Genomic DNA, 17,334 nt, shown 5'->3' on the forward strand with positions numbered 1-17,334 from the left:
GCCATTTCTTTCCATTTTAAATGGATGATCAGTAATCCCTCATATGCAGGATGGAGAACAACCCCCATATCCCCGTATCCACTAGGATGAAAGCAGATAACGTAATGCAGCAGTGCATTAGTGGCCCTGGATTAAAAAGAGGAGCATTAATTTAACAGGCAACCCCGCAGCACCCGTCGTCAGTGTAACGATGTGCAGCACTACTCTCAGTGTGTAAGACATTAAAAGCTGCTGTTCTGTGGTGTTTGGTAAATGAATGAACCGCTGGCTGTAGGCCGTTCCCGTCTCCAGATGTCTGAAGGTGCCGTGTCGGGGGCAGTATTGATGAATCATGGTGTTGAGGGCGTGCACCGGCACGCTCTCACTAATACTGAAACCTTCGCTCACGGCAGCAGATAAAAGGGAGGAGTTTCAGAGTGGAAACTACCACTGGTGATGTATGCCTGGTTCACACTAGGGGTGGGACAATATACAGTAAATATATCACAGTATATTGTATATTTTAATCCTACCGGAGGGTATCTATACATGGCGTAACAATCTAAGACTCTCTAAGACTCTCAAAACACACTAAACTCTCTAAGACTCTCTAAGACTTACAATAATTCTCTAAACTCAATAACTCTCTAAACCCTCTAAGACTCTTCAAGACTCAGTAAGACTCCACAAGATTTAGTAAGACTCTCTAAGACTTTCTAAACATACTAAACTCCCTAAGACTCTCTAAGACTCTCAAAACACACTAAACTCCCTAAGACTCTCTAAAACTTACAAAGATTCTCTAAACTCAATAACTCTCTAAACTCTAGGACTCTCCAAGACTCAGTAAGACTCTCCAAGCTTTAGTAAGACTCTAAATTCACTAAACCCTCTAAGACTCTCAAAACACACTAAACTCTCTAAGACTCTCTAAGACTTACAAAGATTATCTAAACTTAATAACTCTCTAAACCCTCTAAGACTCTCCAAGACTCAGTAAGACTCTACAAGATTTAGTAAAACTATAATTTCACTAAACCCTCTAAGACTCTTTAAACACAGTAAACTCTCTAAGACTCTCTAAGACTTACAAAGATTATCTAAACCCTTTAAGACTCTCCAAGACTCAGTAAGACTCTCCAAGACTCAGTAAGACTCTCCATGCTTTAGTAAGACTCTAAATTCACTAAACCCTCCAGGACTCTCTAAACACAGTAAACTCTCTAAGACTCTCTAAGACTTACAAAGATTATCTAAACCCTCTAAGACTCTCCAAGACTCAGTAAGACTCTCCAAGCTTTAGTACGACTCTAAATTCACTAAACCCTCCAGGACCCTCTAAACACAGTAAACTCTCTAAGACTCTCTAAATATACTAAACTTTAAGACTTTCTAAGACTCTGTAAGACTCTATAAGACTCTCTAAACTTGATAAGACTCTCTAAACTCGATAAGACTCTCTAAACTCTTCTAAACTCTCCAAACACACTAAACTATCCAAGACTCTCTAAACTCTCAAAACACACTAAACTCTCTAAGACTCTCTGAACATACAAAACTCTAAGACTATCTAAGACTCTGTAAGCCTCTCTAAGACTCTCTAAACTCGGTAAGACTCTCTAAACTCTCTAAGACTCTCTAAACACGGCAAGACTCTGTAAACCTCTTTAAGACTCTCAGAAACTCTCCAAGACTCTTCAAACACACTAAACTGTCCAAGACTCTCTAAACCCTCTAAGGCTCTCCAAGACTCTCCAAGACTCTCTAAACTCTTTTAGACTCACAAAGACTCTCTAAACACACTAAACTTGCTAAGACTCTAAGACTTTCTAAGACTCTAAATACACAAAACTCTATAAGACTCTCCAAGACTCACTAAACTCTCCAAGAATCTCCAAATTTTCTAAACACACTCCAACTCTAAGACTTTCTGAGACTCTGTAAGACTCTCTCGCATACAATATGATATGGCACATCCTCTATTGCAGGTAGTTGGTGCTATTACTCACAGTTGTGGACTGGTCCAGATATTGAACCTGCTAGATATCTGCGAGGTGTCTGTGATTGGTCAGTGTTCACTCGGCGGCTGCAGACAGTCGGAGACTGAAGTGCACTTGTGTTTTGTAATTTCTTCATCTTTAAGGAGACAGTGGGTCCTAAAGGATCATGATGTACCTCTGAAGGAACAAGTGCACTTTCTGTACTTTTCAACAAAAATGTACCTGTACTTTCTGGCCATGTGGGAAGATATAGAGTTGCATGGAAATCAGAGATGATCTGAAATCTCTGACTAAATTCCATCAGCTCTGTGAGTATGCATTACTGAATTTAATCCAGTTTTTTATCTTCTGAAACAGGCTTTGATTACCTGAAGAAAAGCAGTGCATATCTGTGTAAAGCTAAAAGGTCCTTAACTCTACACAAGCATCTGAAAATCAGAGCATCAGAGCTTCTTCTTATCCTGAATAGTAGAGGTGTGCCAAAAAATCGATTCACATAAGAATCTTGATTCTCATTTACTACGATTCAGAATCGATTTAAAATGTCCCAAAATCGATTCTGAGGGGCGGGTTTTAGACTGATTTTGGGCTGGGTATTTTTGTTGGACCTGGCAACCCTGGGGATAGCGCTTGTCCTTTCAAACGGAGATCTTCCAGACACACACAGAGCGTAGGTGTTTGAGAATCACCGGTAAGATGGCAGAACAAGCACTATATTACATTAGATTAACGTGTAGTTTCAATGTTTTATGGCAGAATGCTTCATAACAAGCATAAAAAAGATCGCTAGTAGTTAGTTTCAGTAACTGTTAGCTAGCTAACTAGCTAACTTTCCAGTTCCACCTTAAATAACGCTACAGGTGGCAGCGGGCTGCAGCATTTAAGGCGGAACGGAAAAATACAATAAGCTAATCAGAGCTAATTTCAGCTCCTCATCACAGAGGAATTAAGGAATGGACCATATGAATTAATTTCTCCACCTCCTGCCCCCTTTCTGAAGAAATACAACGACCTTAAATTAACTAGTTAATCAGCAGCTGCTCCTGAACTTTAGCGCTCCACTGCTATCATCACATCAGCCCAGCAGCGTCACCTACACACCACCGCTAGTAGCCTGGTAATAAAGCAGTGTTATTTATTATTTATTTATTGTTCATTAACGTCATTGTGATATCCCAGTGATTCCTCTGTCACTGAGGACCCACATTCCTGCACATTTTATTGTTTTTGTAACACATTACCTGCTCCAGGACCAGTGTATATTATGGAGGGTTTTTTTTCAATAAGATTCATAAGCCAGAAGCAGAAATTTTTATAATTCAAATCGTTTTGAATCAAAAATCGATTTTGAATCGAATCGTGGCCCCCAAAATCGGAATCGAATCGAATCGTGAGATAGTAAACGATTCCCACCCCTACTGAATAGTTATCTGATTGTTCATTTTGAAAGAAAATCACTGCTCATTATTCTCCTGAGGAACAATAATCTAGAATAATAGCAGGATTTACATGGATTTGATTGGCTCTGAAGAACCAATTATTTAATCAATAAGAGCGTTTGTAAATTATATCCCATTAGGACAGATTAATGTGCACTTAAATACAGAAATAGTGACTTATAAACTAGCCTAAATAAACAAAAATTTATTCTGATGTTTTCCACTTATTTTTAGATTGCCCCTGACAGAATATACATTCGAAACCGCGATACCACACCGTCCACCACCCAAATTCAGGGACCTTCCTAATAACCATGATACCACACCGTCCACCACCCAAATTCAGGGACCTTCCTAATAACCATGATACCACACCATCCACCACCCAAATTCAGGGACCTTCCTAATAACCATGATACCACACCATCCACCACCCAAATTCAGGGACCTTCCTAATAACCATGATACCACACCGTCCACCACCCAAATTCAGGGACCTTCCTAATAACCATGATCCCACACCGTCCACCACCCAAATTCAGGGACCTTCCTAATAACCATGATACCACACCATCCCCCACGCAAATTCAGGGACCTCCCTAATAACCATGATACCACACCGTCCACCACCCAAATTCAGGGACCTTCCTAATAACCATGATACCACACCATCCACCACGCAAATTCAGGGACCTTCCTAATAACCATGATACCACACTGTCCACCACCCAAATTCAGGGACCTTCCTAATAACCATGATCCCACACCGTCCACCACCCAAATTCAGGGACCTTCCTAATGACCATGATACCACACCTTCCACCGCACATATTAACCACATCACTGCCCCTACCAGAACATACGTACTAAACGTGATACCATGCCGTCCACCACCCCAATTAACCGTAAAAAAATGTGTGACTACAACGTCCAACATATGCAATAACCGCAATACCACACCGTCCACCATCCAAGTTAACCACATCACTGTCCGTACCAGAACATACGTAATAACCGTGATACCACAGCATCCACCATCCGCATTAACTATGGACATGTCTGTCCACCTGCATTGGTTTCATTTGAATTGTTAGTCCGCATTCTCCACCAGTCTCTGATTAAATGCAACAAACACCAACCAGAACACTGAATCCTGGCATCAGTACCTGAAACAGCTCCTGATACACGTGCCCAACAGTACAGTAGCCTTACCCACGGTCCAGTTTCTCACGTGGCCTCACGTGGATATTTTGGCCCGGTGTTTAGGCCGTGTATAAAGCGGTTCAGTGGAACAGATCCTCTCCGACTCCAGATTGACAGCCAGCGAAGCCGAGACCCCTTTAATCCACTAACTGACATCCAGCCCTCAGATTTTATCTCAGTCATTTGTCTAAAGCGTACGCTCAGATTCCAGCAGCTAGTAATCCTAAGCTCTCATACACACACACACACACACACCCCAACACACACATTCCCTCACACATGTGTACAGAGATTAAGCGCTATCTCATCCCAGCTTGTCAGACAGGACAAACGTGAGATACACACAGCTGGATGAAACGCCCACCACTAACCTACTTTCACAGCTACTTTATACAACGTGACTGCTGGATACTACACACACACACACACACACACACACACACACATCTGGAAGTTTATATGAGGATGCTTGTACAATTACCAATCCAAAATTCCACTACACAGTAGGGATGGGACAATACTTCAATATTGTGATACTGCCCACACTGAAAAACTAGGAGCTCTATAAATTATTACGCACTGGAAAAATCTTCTCTTAATGCATTTATCTTTAGAAAGATCAAACACTATAGAAATGAAATATATGACTGTATTATTTATTATTGCATGGGAACAATTTATCAAAATGTGAAAACATGGAAGCACTAGGTTTTGAAAGATCTATTACTATCTAAAACTCTATACTGTACACTGTATACTATCTAATATAGAATTATTAAAATCCTCACAGTTATTTAGGGACATCTGTTTGTCTATTTTGTTGGTCTGTATAACTGTCTTTTCTTGTGTTGGTTTGTTTGTCTGTATACAGGTACGTATATTTGGAGGTATGTTATACCTACACAAATGCACACACACAGATTAGCCAGATAATACACTGTTTTAAACAAACACTGTCTCTGCTGCTCCATGCTGTTGACACACTGAGCGCAGTATGTGCAGTGTTGACTGCTCGCAGCTGAGCATCCCATTGAAAAAAAATATACAGATGTACGTACTGAAACACAGAATCTTCTCAATATATTTACTTATTTACTCCCGTGCCTGAGAGCTCTGACCAATCAGAGGAGATGATGTGTTTGTGTGATTTATTGGTGCTTTTGGTGTATTTTGGTGATTTTAGGTTTATGTATATAAATATAAATATTTCTCAAAAGCTCTATTGCACAAGTAAGACACAAATAAGTTTAATATCAATTAAACTTTTACAATATGTTGGTACAGTATCAGAATCGGCCACAATTCCCTTTCCTAGTAAACAAATAAATTCAGTTTAATGTGCATTAAAATTATCTTTCAAGCTACAGTATTTATATATTTAAACAGGGCTATAGTTGCTGCTCTTAAAAGTTTTTTTGCACCTTGTATCCAGAGTTTTAGGGACTTTTATCACTTGTGCTGAATAAATTATTCTATACTCAGGAAATTTTGTTTGAGCTGTGAATCGATTGTGTTATTCCATTACTCTCTGTTCTGTGCGATTAATTGCTGTTTGCTGTTGTTTTTCTATTTTACTCGAATAAAAACGCTTATACGGTGAGGAACAGCAGCAGGAGCCCTTTAGATAAAGTGATGTTTCTTATTTTTCTCCAGGCAGAATGGAGCAAGACGAGTGTTTGATTCCACAATGTTGAGCTACAGTCACTCCGGTGTGTTAGCTTGTTATGCTAACTGGTGAGCTGTGTCTGCTTCTTTGGTGGTGCTGTTCTACCCGGTGGTTTGCAGTGCATCTAGCGGTTTGGCGTTATGTGAAAAATGGTTTTCGACAAATGTGAGATACACACAGCTGGAAGGGATGCCCACCACCAATCTGCTTTCACAGCTAATATATACAACATGACTGCTGTAGCTACTTCTTCTCTAATGACTGAATCACAGCTGACTGAGTACTGTTTTGTTTTGCCAGTATACAGAAGACACGCTACTATAAACACAGAGCTACATAGAGGTGAACGTACGATTGTGCAATACAACACACCAGCACACACACAGCACACACAACCCCCCCCCACCCCCCATGGATCTGAGCCTCACACTGACTAAATAATAAATGATGTTTCATCTTAAAAGTGCATCGTTAACACAACATCTACATGAATAAACAACGAAACAACACGAGGCAGCGCTGATTATTCATCACCCATCGATTCCACACATATTCCATCATAATTTCCACACTGAGCTTACACCAACATGCCCCTCGTGCCATTGAACAGGAACTAGCACTGAACATGGTGAACATAAGGCTTGTGTTGTGTACAGTAGTAAAGTTGTAGTAAAGTGGTATTAGTGAATATAGTAACTCTGTATTGTAGTAGAGAAGTGGGCGGAGCTTCTTCTGGTCATGGTGAACATAAGGCGTGTGTTGTGTACAGTAGTAAAGTTGTAGTAAAGTGGTATTAGTGAATATAGTAACTGTATTGTAGAGTAGAGAAGTGGGCGGAGCTTCTTCTGGTCATGGTGAACATAAGGCTTGTGTTGTGTACAGTAGTAAAGTTGTAGTAAAGTGGTATTAGTGAATATAGTAACTGTATTGTAGTAGAGAAGTGGGCGGAGCTTCTTCTGGTCATGGTGAACATAAGGCTTGTGTTGTGTACAGTAGTAAAGTTGTAGTAAAGTGGTATTAGTGAATATAGTAACTCTGTATTGTAGTAGAGAAGTGGGCGGAGCTTCTTCTGGTCATGGTGAACATAAGGCTTGTGTTGTGTACAGTAGTAAAGTTGTAGTAAAGTGGTATTAGTGAATATAGTAACTCTGTATTGTAGTAGAGAAGTGGGCGGAGCTTCTTCTGGTCATGGTGAACATAAGGCTTGTGTTGTGTACAGTAGTAAAGTTGTAGTAAAGTGGTATTAGTGAATATAGTAACTCTGTATTGTATTAGAGAAGTGGGCGGAGCTTCTTCTGGTCATGGTGAACATAAGGCTTGTGTTGTGTACAGTAGTAAAGTTGTAGTAAAGTGGTATTAGTGAATATAGTAACTCTGTATTGTAGTAGAGAAGTGGGCGGAGCTTCTGGACATGGTGAACATAAGGCTTGTGTTGTTCAGAAATCAATATTTGGTGGAATAACCCTGGTGGTTTTTAATCACAGTTTTCATGCATCTTGGCATCATGTTCTCCTCCACCAGTCTTACACGCTGCTTTTGGATAACTTTATGCTGCTTTACTCCTGGTGTAAAAATTCAAGCAGTTCAGTTTGGTGGTTTCATGGTTTGTGATCATCCATCTTCCTCTTGATTATATTCCAGAGGTTTTTAATTTGGTAAAATCAGAGAAACTCATCATTTTTAGGTGGTTACTTTTTTTTCAGAGCTATATATTAATGAATAAATGAAAGTTAAGCATTTTAACTTTCTTTTAGTTGCAGCTTCTAGTTACACTCGATAGATAAATGGGTTCTGTGTTTCTGGATAGACACTTATACACATGGCATTGTTTTTTACAGCCTATCGTAAATCGTAAAGAGCATTTCCCTTGTCTTTTATTGTGTCTTTTCCTGCGTTTACAGGGACATCTCTGTCCTCTAAGACTGCAGAGACTTGAGAGCGAGTAACTAAACCCTCTGTTAAAAATACCAGCATGCAGTTAATGGTTAAAACTTTAAAACTGGCTTTAAGAATGGCTAAATTAGAAACACGTTCAGGCAAACAATGCAGCAGTACTGGGGGATTTAAGCAGGCGTGAGGTAAGCCCTGGGCTATTTATCAGGCCCTGAGATTATTGTGGAGAGAATTCCAGAGCAGGAGAAGAAGAAACCCTCAGTTTTTTTTGTGTTTCTCAGTTTTATTTTCATCTCTTAAGCTGAAGGGTTTTTATTCTGAGAGGCTGTGAGTGGGCTGGTGTGGGCGGGGAGATCCTGAGTCGGGCGGTTACGTAATAAATCCTAAATTACTGAACGTTCTGTAGATCCAGGAAAAAGGTGTATCCCCTGCTGGAGGACGAGAGGTCATCTCCCGTCTCTTTAAACGTCTGATTTTCTGCGTAAGGACGTCTGATTGACAGATTGCGTTCCTCTTATCTACTCAGCTTTTAACAGCAAACACTCGCAGCTTAATTGTTTAACTGAGTTCGGAAGAGAAAGATCCTTGTGAGTGTTTTCCTTTTGGTCCTTCAATTGAATTGAATTGAATTGAATCCAATTGAATGCAGCCATAATAAAGTGTACAATTTAACAATTTACAATGTGTCTACATTAAATAACAGGGAGTGTCTCAACTAATTATTAACTAACAGTAGTAAAGGTATTATGTCAGGTTGACCCAGGCAGGGAGACGAGGAGACGGACGCGAGTGCAGGTAAAGGGGAAATTTAATAAATATATATATATAAATAAATAACACAGATAAACAAATAACAAAGAACACGGAATAATAAAGTAAACCAAAACAAACTAGAGAAACTAGAGAACATAAACAAAACAAACAAGAAGTACTAATGATATAAACAAACAGGGAGTAAATAAACAAAGAAACAAACGAGGGACTGAATAAATACAAAACTAAACAGGGCAGGGAGATATATATATATATATATATATATATATATATATATATATATATATATATATATATATATATATATAAGGAAAACAACAAGAAGCTAAAGTAGGCAAGGAAGAACTAAACTAGACTAGAATAAATAAACTAAACAGGGCGAAAACAATGAAAAACAATGGAAATAAACAGGCAACTATGGAAATAAACGAGATAAGAACAAGGGAAAATAAACTGGGAATAAACACAGAACAAAGATAAACAAGGAACTTGCACTTTGAATAACGAGGGAACGAGGAAAGACAGACAACAGGGGTTGATGCAAAGACCGATGAGGGACAAGTGGCTCAGGGGATCTATTTAAACAAACAGGAAATACACTAGAATTAGAAACACCTGGGGAAGGGGCGGAGCTACAAATGAGAAACATGTGGTGGAAAACTACTCACAAGAGACACAGAGGAGCACAGGTCACATGGGGATAACACACAGGCACGAGGACAGACAGGAAACAGGGTCAGGACATGACACATTATTAGCCATTAAAAACGTCTTAAAATTAATTTATGTCTCAATTATGTCTGATTACGATTTTTAAAATCCAATTGAAATGCAACCCGACAATGCTAAACCACATGCTGCACACATGATTCCACAAGCATTTAAGAGGTATAAAAATACGACAATAGGACATCTGTGAAAAATATTTCACACTTTACTCAGTAATGAAACTCCTGCATCCGGACTGCCATTGAAAAAACAGGAGGATCAGTGATTTTTTAGGCTTTTTTCTCGGTCACATGACATCATCACGTTCAGTAGCTCCTCCATTTCCACTCGCTGTTGTGTTTTTAACGTGGATTTCTTTGGAAACCGTGGCGCGTCCAAAGTGTACAGTAATTACGGTGCGCGGCAGTGGACAAATATCTATTTTATTAAAGGCGAGGAGACGAAACTCAGAGATGTGCGTCCGGACGGGACTAAAATTACCGGAGGAGCACGGAGTTCAGAGAAAAACAGTAGATAATTCAGCCTGTAATTTATTATCTCAGAGGATGTCTGAGAAAAACCCGTACATGATCGTTCTGGACGGGAATAAAATCACAGAGGATAAAAACCCCCATAAAAGAGAAAATTACCCAGAACCCCCTGAGAAACTAATCCTTAATCCTTAAACTAAACCTCATGATGAGTTTACAGGAGAAATAAGACTGAAAAATAACATCTGAAACTCTCCATCAGTTGGTTTCCTCTGTGTTTAAAACATCATTTAAGTACTTTTATAAAAAAATAAATGATAACACTATAAAGTGTTAAATGCTTTACATGCTGTGAAATGGATGTACAGGTATGAGCAGATGTATCTTGGTTTGTGTATTGAATAACTCCTCAGGATCTCACCTCCGTAATTATAGGTACTGTAGGTTATATTGCCTACCTGTTCATTATGCTCTCCAGGCCTCCTCTGGCTGCTGTGGGGTGTTTTATCTGACTGTAAATCATTATGTTAAATCCATATAAAGACTCTAAGGAACGGATAAATCTCTGTAATGCTGTTATTGGCAGCTCAAGCGGTTCTACGTTAATTTAAATACAGTTTAAATACAATTAGAGGAATCTCCTACTAAACAATAGCTGGTATTGTAGAGAAGAGCTGCTGCAGGAGCTTCTGAGAAGTTTAAAGTAAAGCTGAGGTGAACAGAGGGAGGATGAATCACTGCTGAATGCTTCTGTTTGTACTATTGACTGGTCGAGCTGGTGGCCTGGAGCTGTATAGGGAGCCAGTCAGCCTCTCCACACTGGATTTATCCTGATGTTTCACCTCATACCAACCAGTGACTCTGTGACTCATAATGCTGGTGTTGTTTTTGTTTTATTTTATATAATTTTCAACAAAAACACACAAAAATAATTATTTAAAATGAAAAAATGAAGTTGTCTAGTTCTACAGGCCTACAGTAAAAATTGTATGAAGGGCTACAACTGATTACTATTTTAGTAGTCGACTATTCTGCCAATTATTTGTTCGTGAGGAGAGCTAAACATTTAGGCTCCAAAATTTGTCACAATATAATAAAATATCAATATATTTCTCAGCTCTATATACATCCTACAACACCGTGATTATTATTCTGTGACATTTTCTGATCTAACAGAGGCGGTCTATATCTGACCGAAACCATCATCATTAATCTGGAAAACTGATATATCCTCTATATTTTAATATCACAAAGTACATTGTATTTATGAGCTGTTTTTTTTAAGGACGCAGCTGATGTATCCTTCCCAAACCCTGGTTACCTACAGTTCTCTGCACACAAAATATTAAAAAATAATACTGGGCCTTCAGACTATCTTTTTTCACATCTGTCCCTTTTTTTTTACCACATATTTAGTATTTATTTGTGTATTTTTCTTCTATTCATAATGTCATGAGCTGTTTGGACGTTTCTTGACTTTATTCCACTCTTCCTCCTGTAAGCAGACTCTATTCTATGCTATTGAAAAGCTCTGTGTTATATTTACACCAGCAAGTCTTGTAATAAACAACTTATAATCAGTTTGACCACACTGAGATGTATTGTTCCGAAAGAGCTTTAATCTTGTCAAAAAAATGCCATTTTTAACGTGCTGGGTACAATGGGACAATATTAGTCTGGAGCCCTAATTACCACAAGAATTGACAAATGGAAATACAGACAGCCACAGTAGATAGATCATATGTAAGTGAAATTTACACAGAGAAATAAAGACAAGCTTTTGATAAACAAACATGTGCTAATGCTAAGTTAGCTTCTGTACAGCTCTATAGTATCTTTCAGCTGGAATAGTGATGCTGCGATAGTGAAACATGATAGCCATCACCACACAGTGTGCTCACCAATGCAAGTATAACCATGTGAAACCATAAAAACAAGATACAGTACAGACCAGTTAAGACCAGTACAGACCAGTACAGACCACAGGAGCAGCAGAACGGAAAGAAAAACACTCGGTTATTCCAGAGAATTAATGTGGACAGCGGTACAAACCAGGCTGGTCAAAGAGTTTTTGTTGAATATATTAACAGTAGCACTTTCCAACCATCCAATCACTCAAACACCAAAAGAATTTACCACATATTAACCCAACCAATCCACCTCAACCACACTGCAAATGTAGAGGGCTGATTGTATCCATCACTCCAGCATTAAGCTTAGCATTCAGTCAGTGTTAAACGAAGAACCCGAACCCTGTATTCGAGTTAAAATCATATTATACCTGTTTTTACACAAGTTTTACAAGCAGTTTTAGGGCTCTGACACTTTTAAGCAAATAAGCTGTTGCTGACCATTGTTGCTGAAAATACAAACGCATGCAAAAAGTGAGTTTTCCATTATACGTCTCCTTTAAAGTATTAATACTGAGGATAAATGTACTAAAGTTTGGAAAAGAAAAAGTACTCTGATTTTTATTATTTTTACTAAAATGGCTCTAATGTCCTATTATAATTCTATTATAATTTTTCTAACAATACTCCTTTAATGAAAAAATACACTAGTCTTATATCTTTTAATAAAATGTTAATCAATAGAGTTAATTATTCAGACATTGATATCTATTAAAATGATCACAGAATATTAATCAATCATCAATAATCAATTTTCATTACATTAGAATCAAGTTCCATAAATATCGTAACTTAAATATCTATACTCAAAATATCACAATAAGACAATTCTCTACAATACTTTTCTATGATACTTACTAAAGAGTATTAAATACTCCTAAGTAAGTAAATAACAAGAATTATGGATTTATTGGTGTTTCCATTTTACAGAAACCAATATTTTTCACTTTTATTATCCCTATTAATTTGATTATAGCGCCCTGAGGAGTAATAAAGCAGTAATTTTAGTACCGTATTTTCACACTATATGGCACATCATGCAACACCAGTAAAGAACAGGGGTCACCAAGTTTTCCTTCTAAACAAAGCTATGTAAACGTAACTGAAAAACATTTTCTTTTAAAGTCAAACGAGCGCTGGATGTTAATCTACACAGATTTCTCTGTTTATTTACAGTAAGCTTAGAATTCCAGATTTCCACTAAGGCTGGGTGCAGCAGCATTAGCATTAGCAGCAAACCGCTAGCTAATGCTGCTCGACAGCGATACACTGAGAAACTCTGATTGTTTCAATTAGCCAGGACGATATTAGCTAGCAGTTCGTCCCACGTTGCTTGTTTTAACACGGTAAACACTAAGACTACAGTCTGATATACTCACTTCTGAACGGTAAAAGAGCTAGCGCTTAGCGTGGTTAGCGCCTAATGTTAATGCTGCTCCAGCAGTGCTAGCCAGGGTCAGCAGCAGGCTACAGATTGATAAAACACACCTCTGAATGGCAAAAGAGCTAATATTTGATGATATTAGAAATTATATGATTTATCGCAATATCGATATATTGTCCCACCTCTACTGACATGCACACATATGACATATACTAGAATAATCACTGAGCGGAGAGACAGTGCTGGAACTGTGGTGTCTTAAGTTGTATCAGACAGTCAGTCTGTCCTGGTGTTCAGCTCCAGCCGGGAGGGACAGCATTGATTACTGTTCCCCAGCAGGGAGTCCAGTCAAACCCAGCATGGCACAGACCAGACCCTCCTCCCAGTGTGGCACTTCCCATCAGCCACTGGGGGTATAATCCCACCGCTCTGCTGCTGCAGACGGGAGTTAGCAGGAGATACTGAGCGCTCTGGGCTTTGATCAATACCAACCGAAAGACACAGAGTATTAACTGACTGATACACACTGCTGTGTCGTTATGCTTAAGAGTATTGGTACAATTATGGTGACAAAATATTGATTATTAATTTTAAAATAAATATAGAGTAGAAAAGAAGATAAGATTGAGTTTAAAGCGAACATAATGGAAATGTGACAAGAGTGTTGACCAAGACTGAAGAAATCTGATAAATAGAGCTCATGAACTGGGGTATACTAGGGTTCCTCAGTGCATGTGAAACTGACACCAATAAATCCATAACAAGTGTGTGTAGTGGCAACCAAGTTACGAATACAAAAACAAGTGTGTCTTGCCTACTGTCAAGCATGGTGGTGGGAGTATCAAGGTTTGGGACTAAATAAAAACTGCTGGCTGTGGGGCATCTGTGGGGCATCCTCAAATGGAAAGTGGAAGAGGGCAAGGTCTTTAACCTCCACCAGCTCTGTGCTGTCCTCTTTTCATAGAAGTTTTCATGAACTCAATGCCAAAGAGAGTACATTTTTTCTACTGGTTTCTACTAATAGTATATACAGCTCTGGAAAAAAATGGGAGCACTTAAAAATGAAGAGTTTCTTCGATTTTACCAAAAAAGAAAACCTCTCAAATATAATCAAGAGGAAGATGGATGATCACAAGCCATCAAACCAAGAAGAAGCTGAACTGCTTGAATTTTTGCACCAGGAGTAAAGCAGCATAAAGTTATCCAAAAGCAGTGTGTAAGACTGGTGGAGGAGAACATGATGCCAAGATGCATGAAAAAAAAAACTGATTTAAAACCAGGATTATTCCACCAAATTTTCATTATTCGTGAACTCTTAAAACTTTATGAATATGAACTTGTTTTCTCTGCATCTTATTTCAGACTTTTTTCAGTTTCTGCAAATAAATGCTCTAAATGACGATATTTTTATTTGGAATTTGGGAGAAATGTTGTCTGTAGTTTATAAAATAAAACAACAACGTTAATTGTACTCAAACATAAACCTATAAATAGCAAAATCAGAGAAACTGATTCAGAAACTGAAGTGATGTCTTCATTTTTTCAGAGCTGTATATAAATATGTATATATACTATATATACTACATTTGAGTTATGCCCTGCATCAATGGTGTTATAGCTGATTTAGGCAGTAACAGCTGAGTGTAACGTTAATAGTGTATCCTAGTCTATAGCCACTCACTAATGATACATTGATTAAACAATGATTTTAATGTTTTTGTTATGGGTTATTTGATTATATTGATTTTTAGCTATACAATTTATTTCCAATGCCCATGAATAGAGCTGTCTCTGCCAATAACACGAGATAATCTCATGTAGAGCTACAGAAAATCAGGAGAAGGTCTTACCATGATTGTCTTCGTCCATGTTTTCTGATCAGCCTTTAGGGAAATCCTCGAGACGCGGTAATCAATAAGCGATGTGATCGATATAGCGCTAGTTCATGTGTATGTCGCTGTTTATCGCAGTGACGGCTTTTCACGTTGATGGCTGCATTTATGCATTTAGCGATAGACAGCTCGCTCAGACAGAGAGACAGTCCGCGTCCTGCCTTTTCCCTGGTTTTCCCCAAGATTTCTCCACGATTCCACGATTACCGCTTATTCCACATCACCAAGACGATTCCCGACTCCCGACGGATGGACAGACGGACGGACGGACGGCGTCGCCGCGTGTCGTTTAAAGCAGCGCGTCCGGTTCATACAGCGGCTCTACAGCCTGCATCTGGATCCACATCTCCACCACACCATCCAGCTCCATTTCTTACCCCACCCACCTTCAGACAAGCCCCGCCCCCTCAGCGCCCAGGCGCAACCGCGTCCACCAATCACATCGGAGGGGTCGAGGAGCCGCGAGCCAATCGCAGCGCCGGGGAGGCGGGATCTGCCGGAACAGCGGTGGGTGGAAAGCAACGTCATCAGCTTCGGCCCCGCCCTTCACAACAGCGGCGAAACGAACCTGAGCCGTCTGAAGTCACGTGACTCAACCATCGCGTCGTAGACTACTACTGCGTTACCAAGGGCGACTAGGACTATTTATAGAAGAAAAATAAATATATATATATCATAATAATATATATATAAAATATATATATATATATATTTGTTTATATAATTGTTTAATTTGTGTGATTGTGTGATTGTAAAACTAATACAGTTTTCAAAGTTCACACGTTCATTGATATGCACAGAATAAATTATATAAAATAAAATAAAATAAAATAAAATAACTCATTATTAATGTACTCTCCTTTTAAGATTTCTAACCATTCTAAGATTTTTTATAATAAACTCGTCATAGAGAACATAGAATGTATTTATCTTTATAAACAGAACATTTAAAAAATATATACAATTCCACTACTGAAATAATAATAATAAAAATATTTCTGAACTCTTAAAACTTTATGAATATTAACTTTTCGTTTTCTTTGCATTATTTGAGGTCTGAAAGTTCTGCATCTTTTTTGTTATTTCAGCCATTTCTCATTTTCTGTAAATAAATGCTCTAAATGAGAATATTTTTATTTGGAATTTGGGAGAAATGTTGTCTTTAGTTTATAGAATAAAACAACAATGTTCATTTTACTCAAACATAAACCTATAAATCGAGCCTGGTTCAGACTTGAAACTGAATTAAATTAAATTATTTTCTGTATTTTGTAAAGTAATTTTACTATAATATTCTACATTACCTCTATTATTTGGAAACATATTTAATGGGCCCTTTAATCTACATGGAAATATGCCTTAAAATAAGAGCAGAATCAGCTCCAGTGCTGAATTCATTCCTCTGGTAAACAGAGCGGATAGACAGTCATGGCAGTGAGTCCTAACACTATTGCCAGTGTTTCTTCCACACACGGATTCAATTAGAGCATTCCAGCCTCTCAGACGAATAAAAAGGGGGGCTGGAGCTCCTTTAGCCCCTTATAGCAGAGTCGTGACAGCAGTGATGATTTAATGCAGTCTGTTCTCTTCTTCCTGACCGATTTCCTGCTTAAAATCACAAATTTGTGGATGTTTTTCTTGATAAGGAGAATTGTAGGCGTGTCTTCATGAGACGCAAAGTTAAAGGAATGAAATGAAGAAGTGCTGAAGTGATGAAGTATCCAGTCTGTCCAATCAAATCGCTTTATGAGACAAGATGATTCCACTTCCACCTGTCCACTTCAACCGCCAGGTGTAAACAACTGAAAACACATAAATCAGATTACTATAAGATCACATAAACCACATTTAGAGCTGGAAAGAGAGGGATCTCGCCCAAATTTAATAAAGAGTAAACAGAATGTGATCTGATAAAAAAAAAATACTTACCATAAAGTAGGGGTAGGCGGTAATGATATCTAAAATAAAATCACAGAAAAAAACTGACTTAATTAA

General features: G+C 38.4%; 1 protein-coding gene across 1 annotated transcript in view; it reads right to left on the reverse strand.

The window, feature by feature from the left end:
* The window catches only part of cyth3b (cytohesin 3b), a 70,796-nt gene extending 55,075 nt beyond the window's left edge, over nucleotides 1-15,721 (reverse strand). Inside the window, exon 1 of the mRNA XM_049468140.1 lies at nucleotides 15,298-15,721. Coding sequence (XP_049324097.1) covers nucleotides 15,298-15,316 — 19 coding nt within the window. The 5' untranslated portion in view covers nucleotides 15,317-15,721. The remainder of the gene's footprint in view (nucleotides 1-15,297) is intronic.
* Between the last annotated feature and the right edge of the window lie 1,613 nt (nucleotides 15,722-17,334).

The sequence above is a fragment of the Astyanax mexicanus genome, chromosome 19 (assembly GCF_023375975.1).
Source record: "Astyanax mexicanus isolate ESR-SI-001 chromosome 19, AstMex3_surface, whole genome shotgun sequence".
NCBI lineage: Eukaryota > Metazoa > Chordata > Actinopteri > Characiformes > Acestrorhamphidae > Astyanax > Astyanax mexicanus.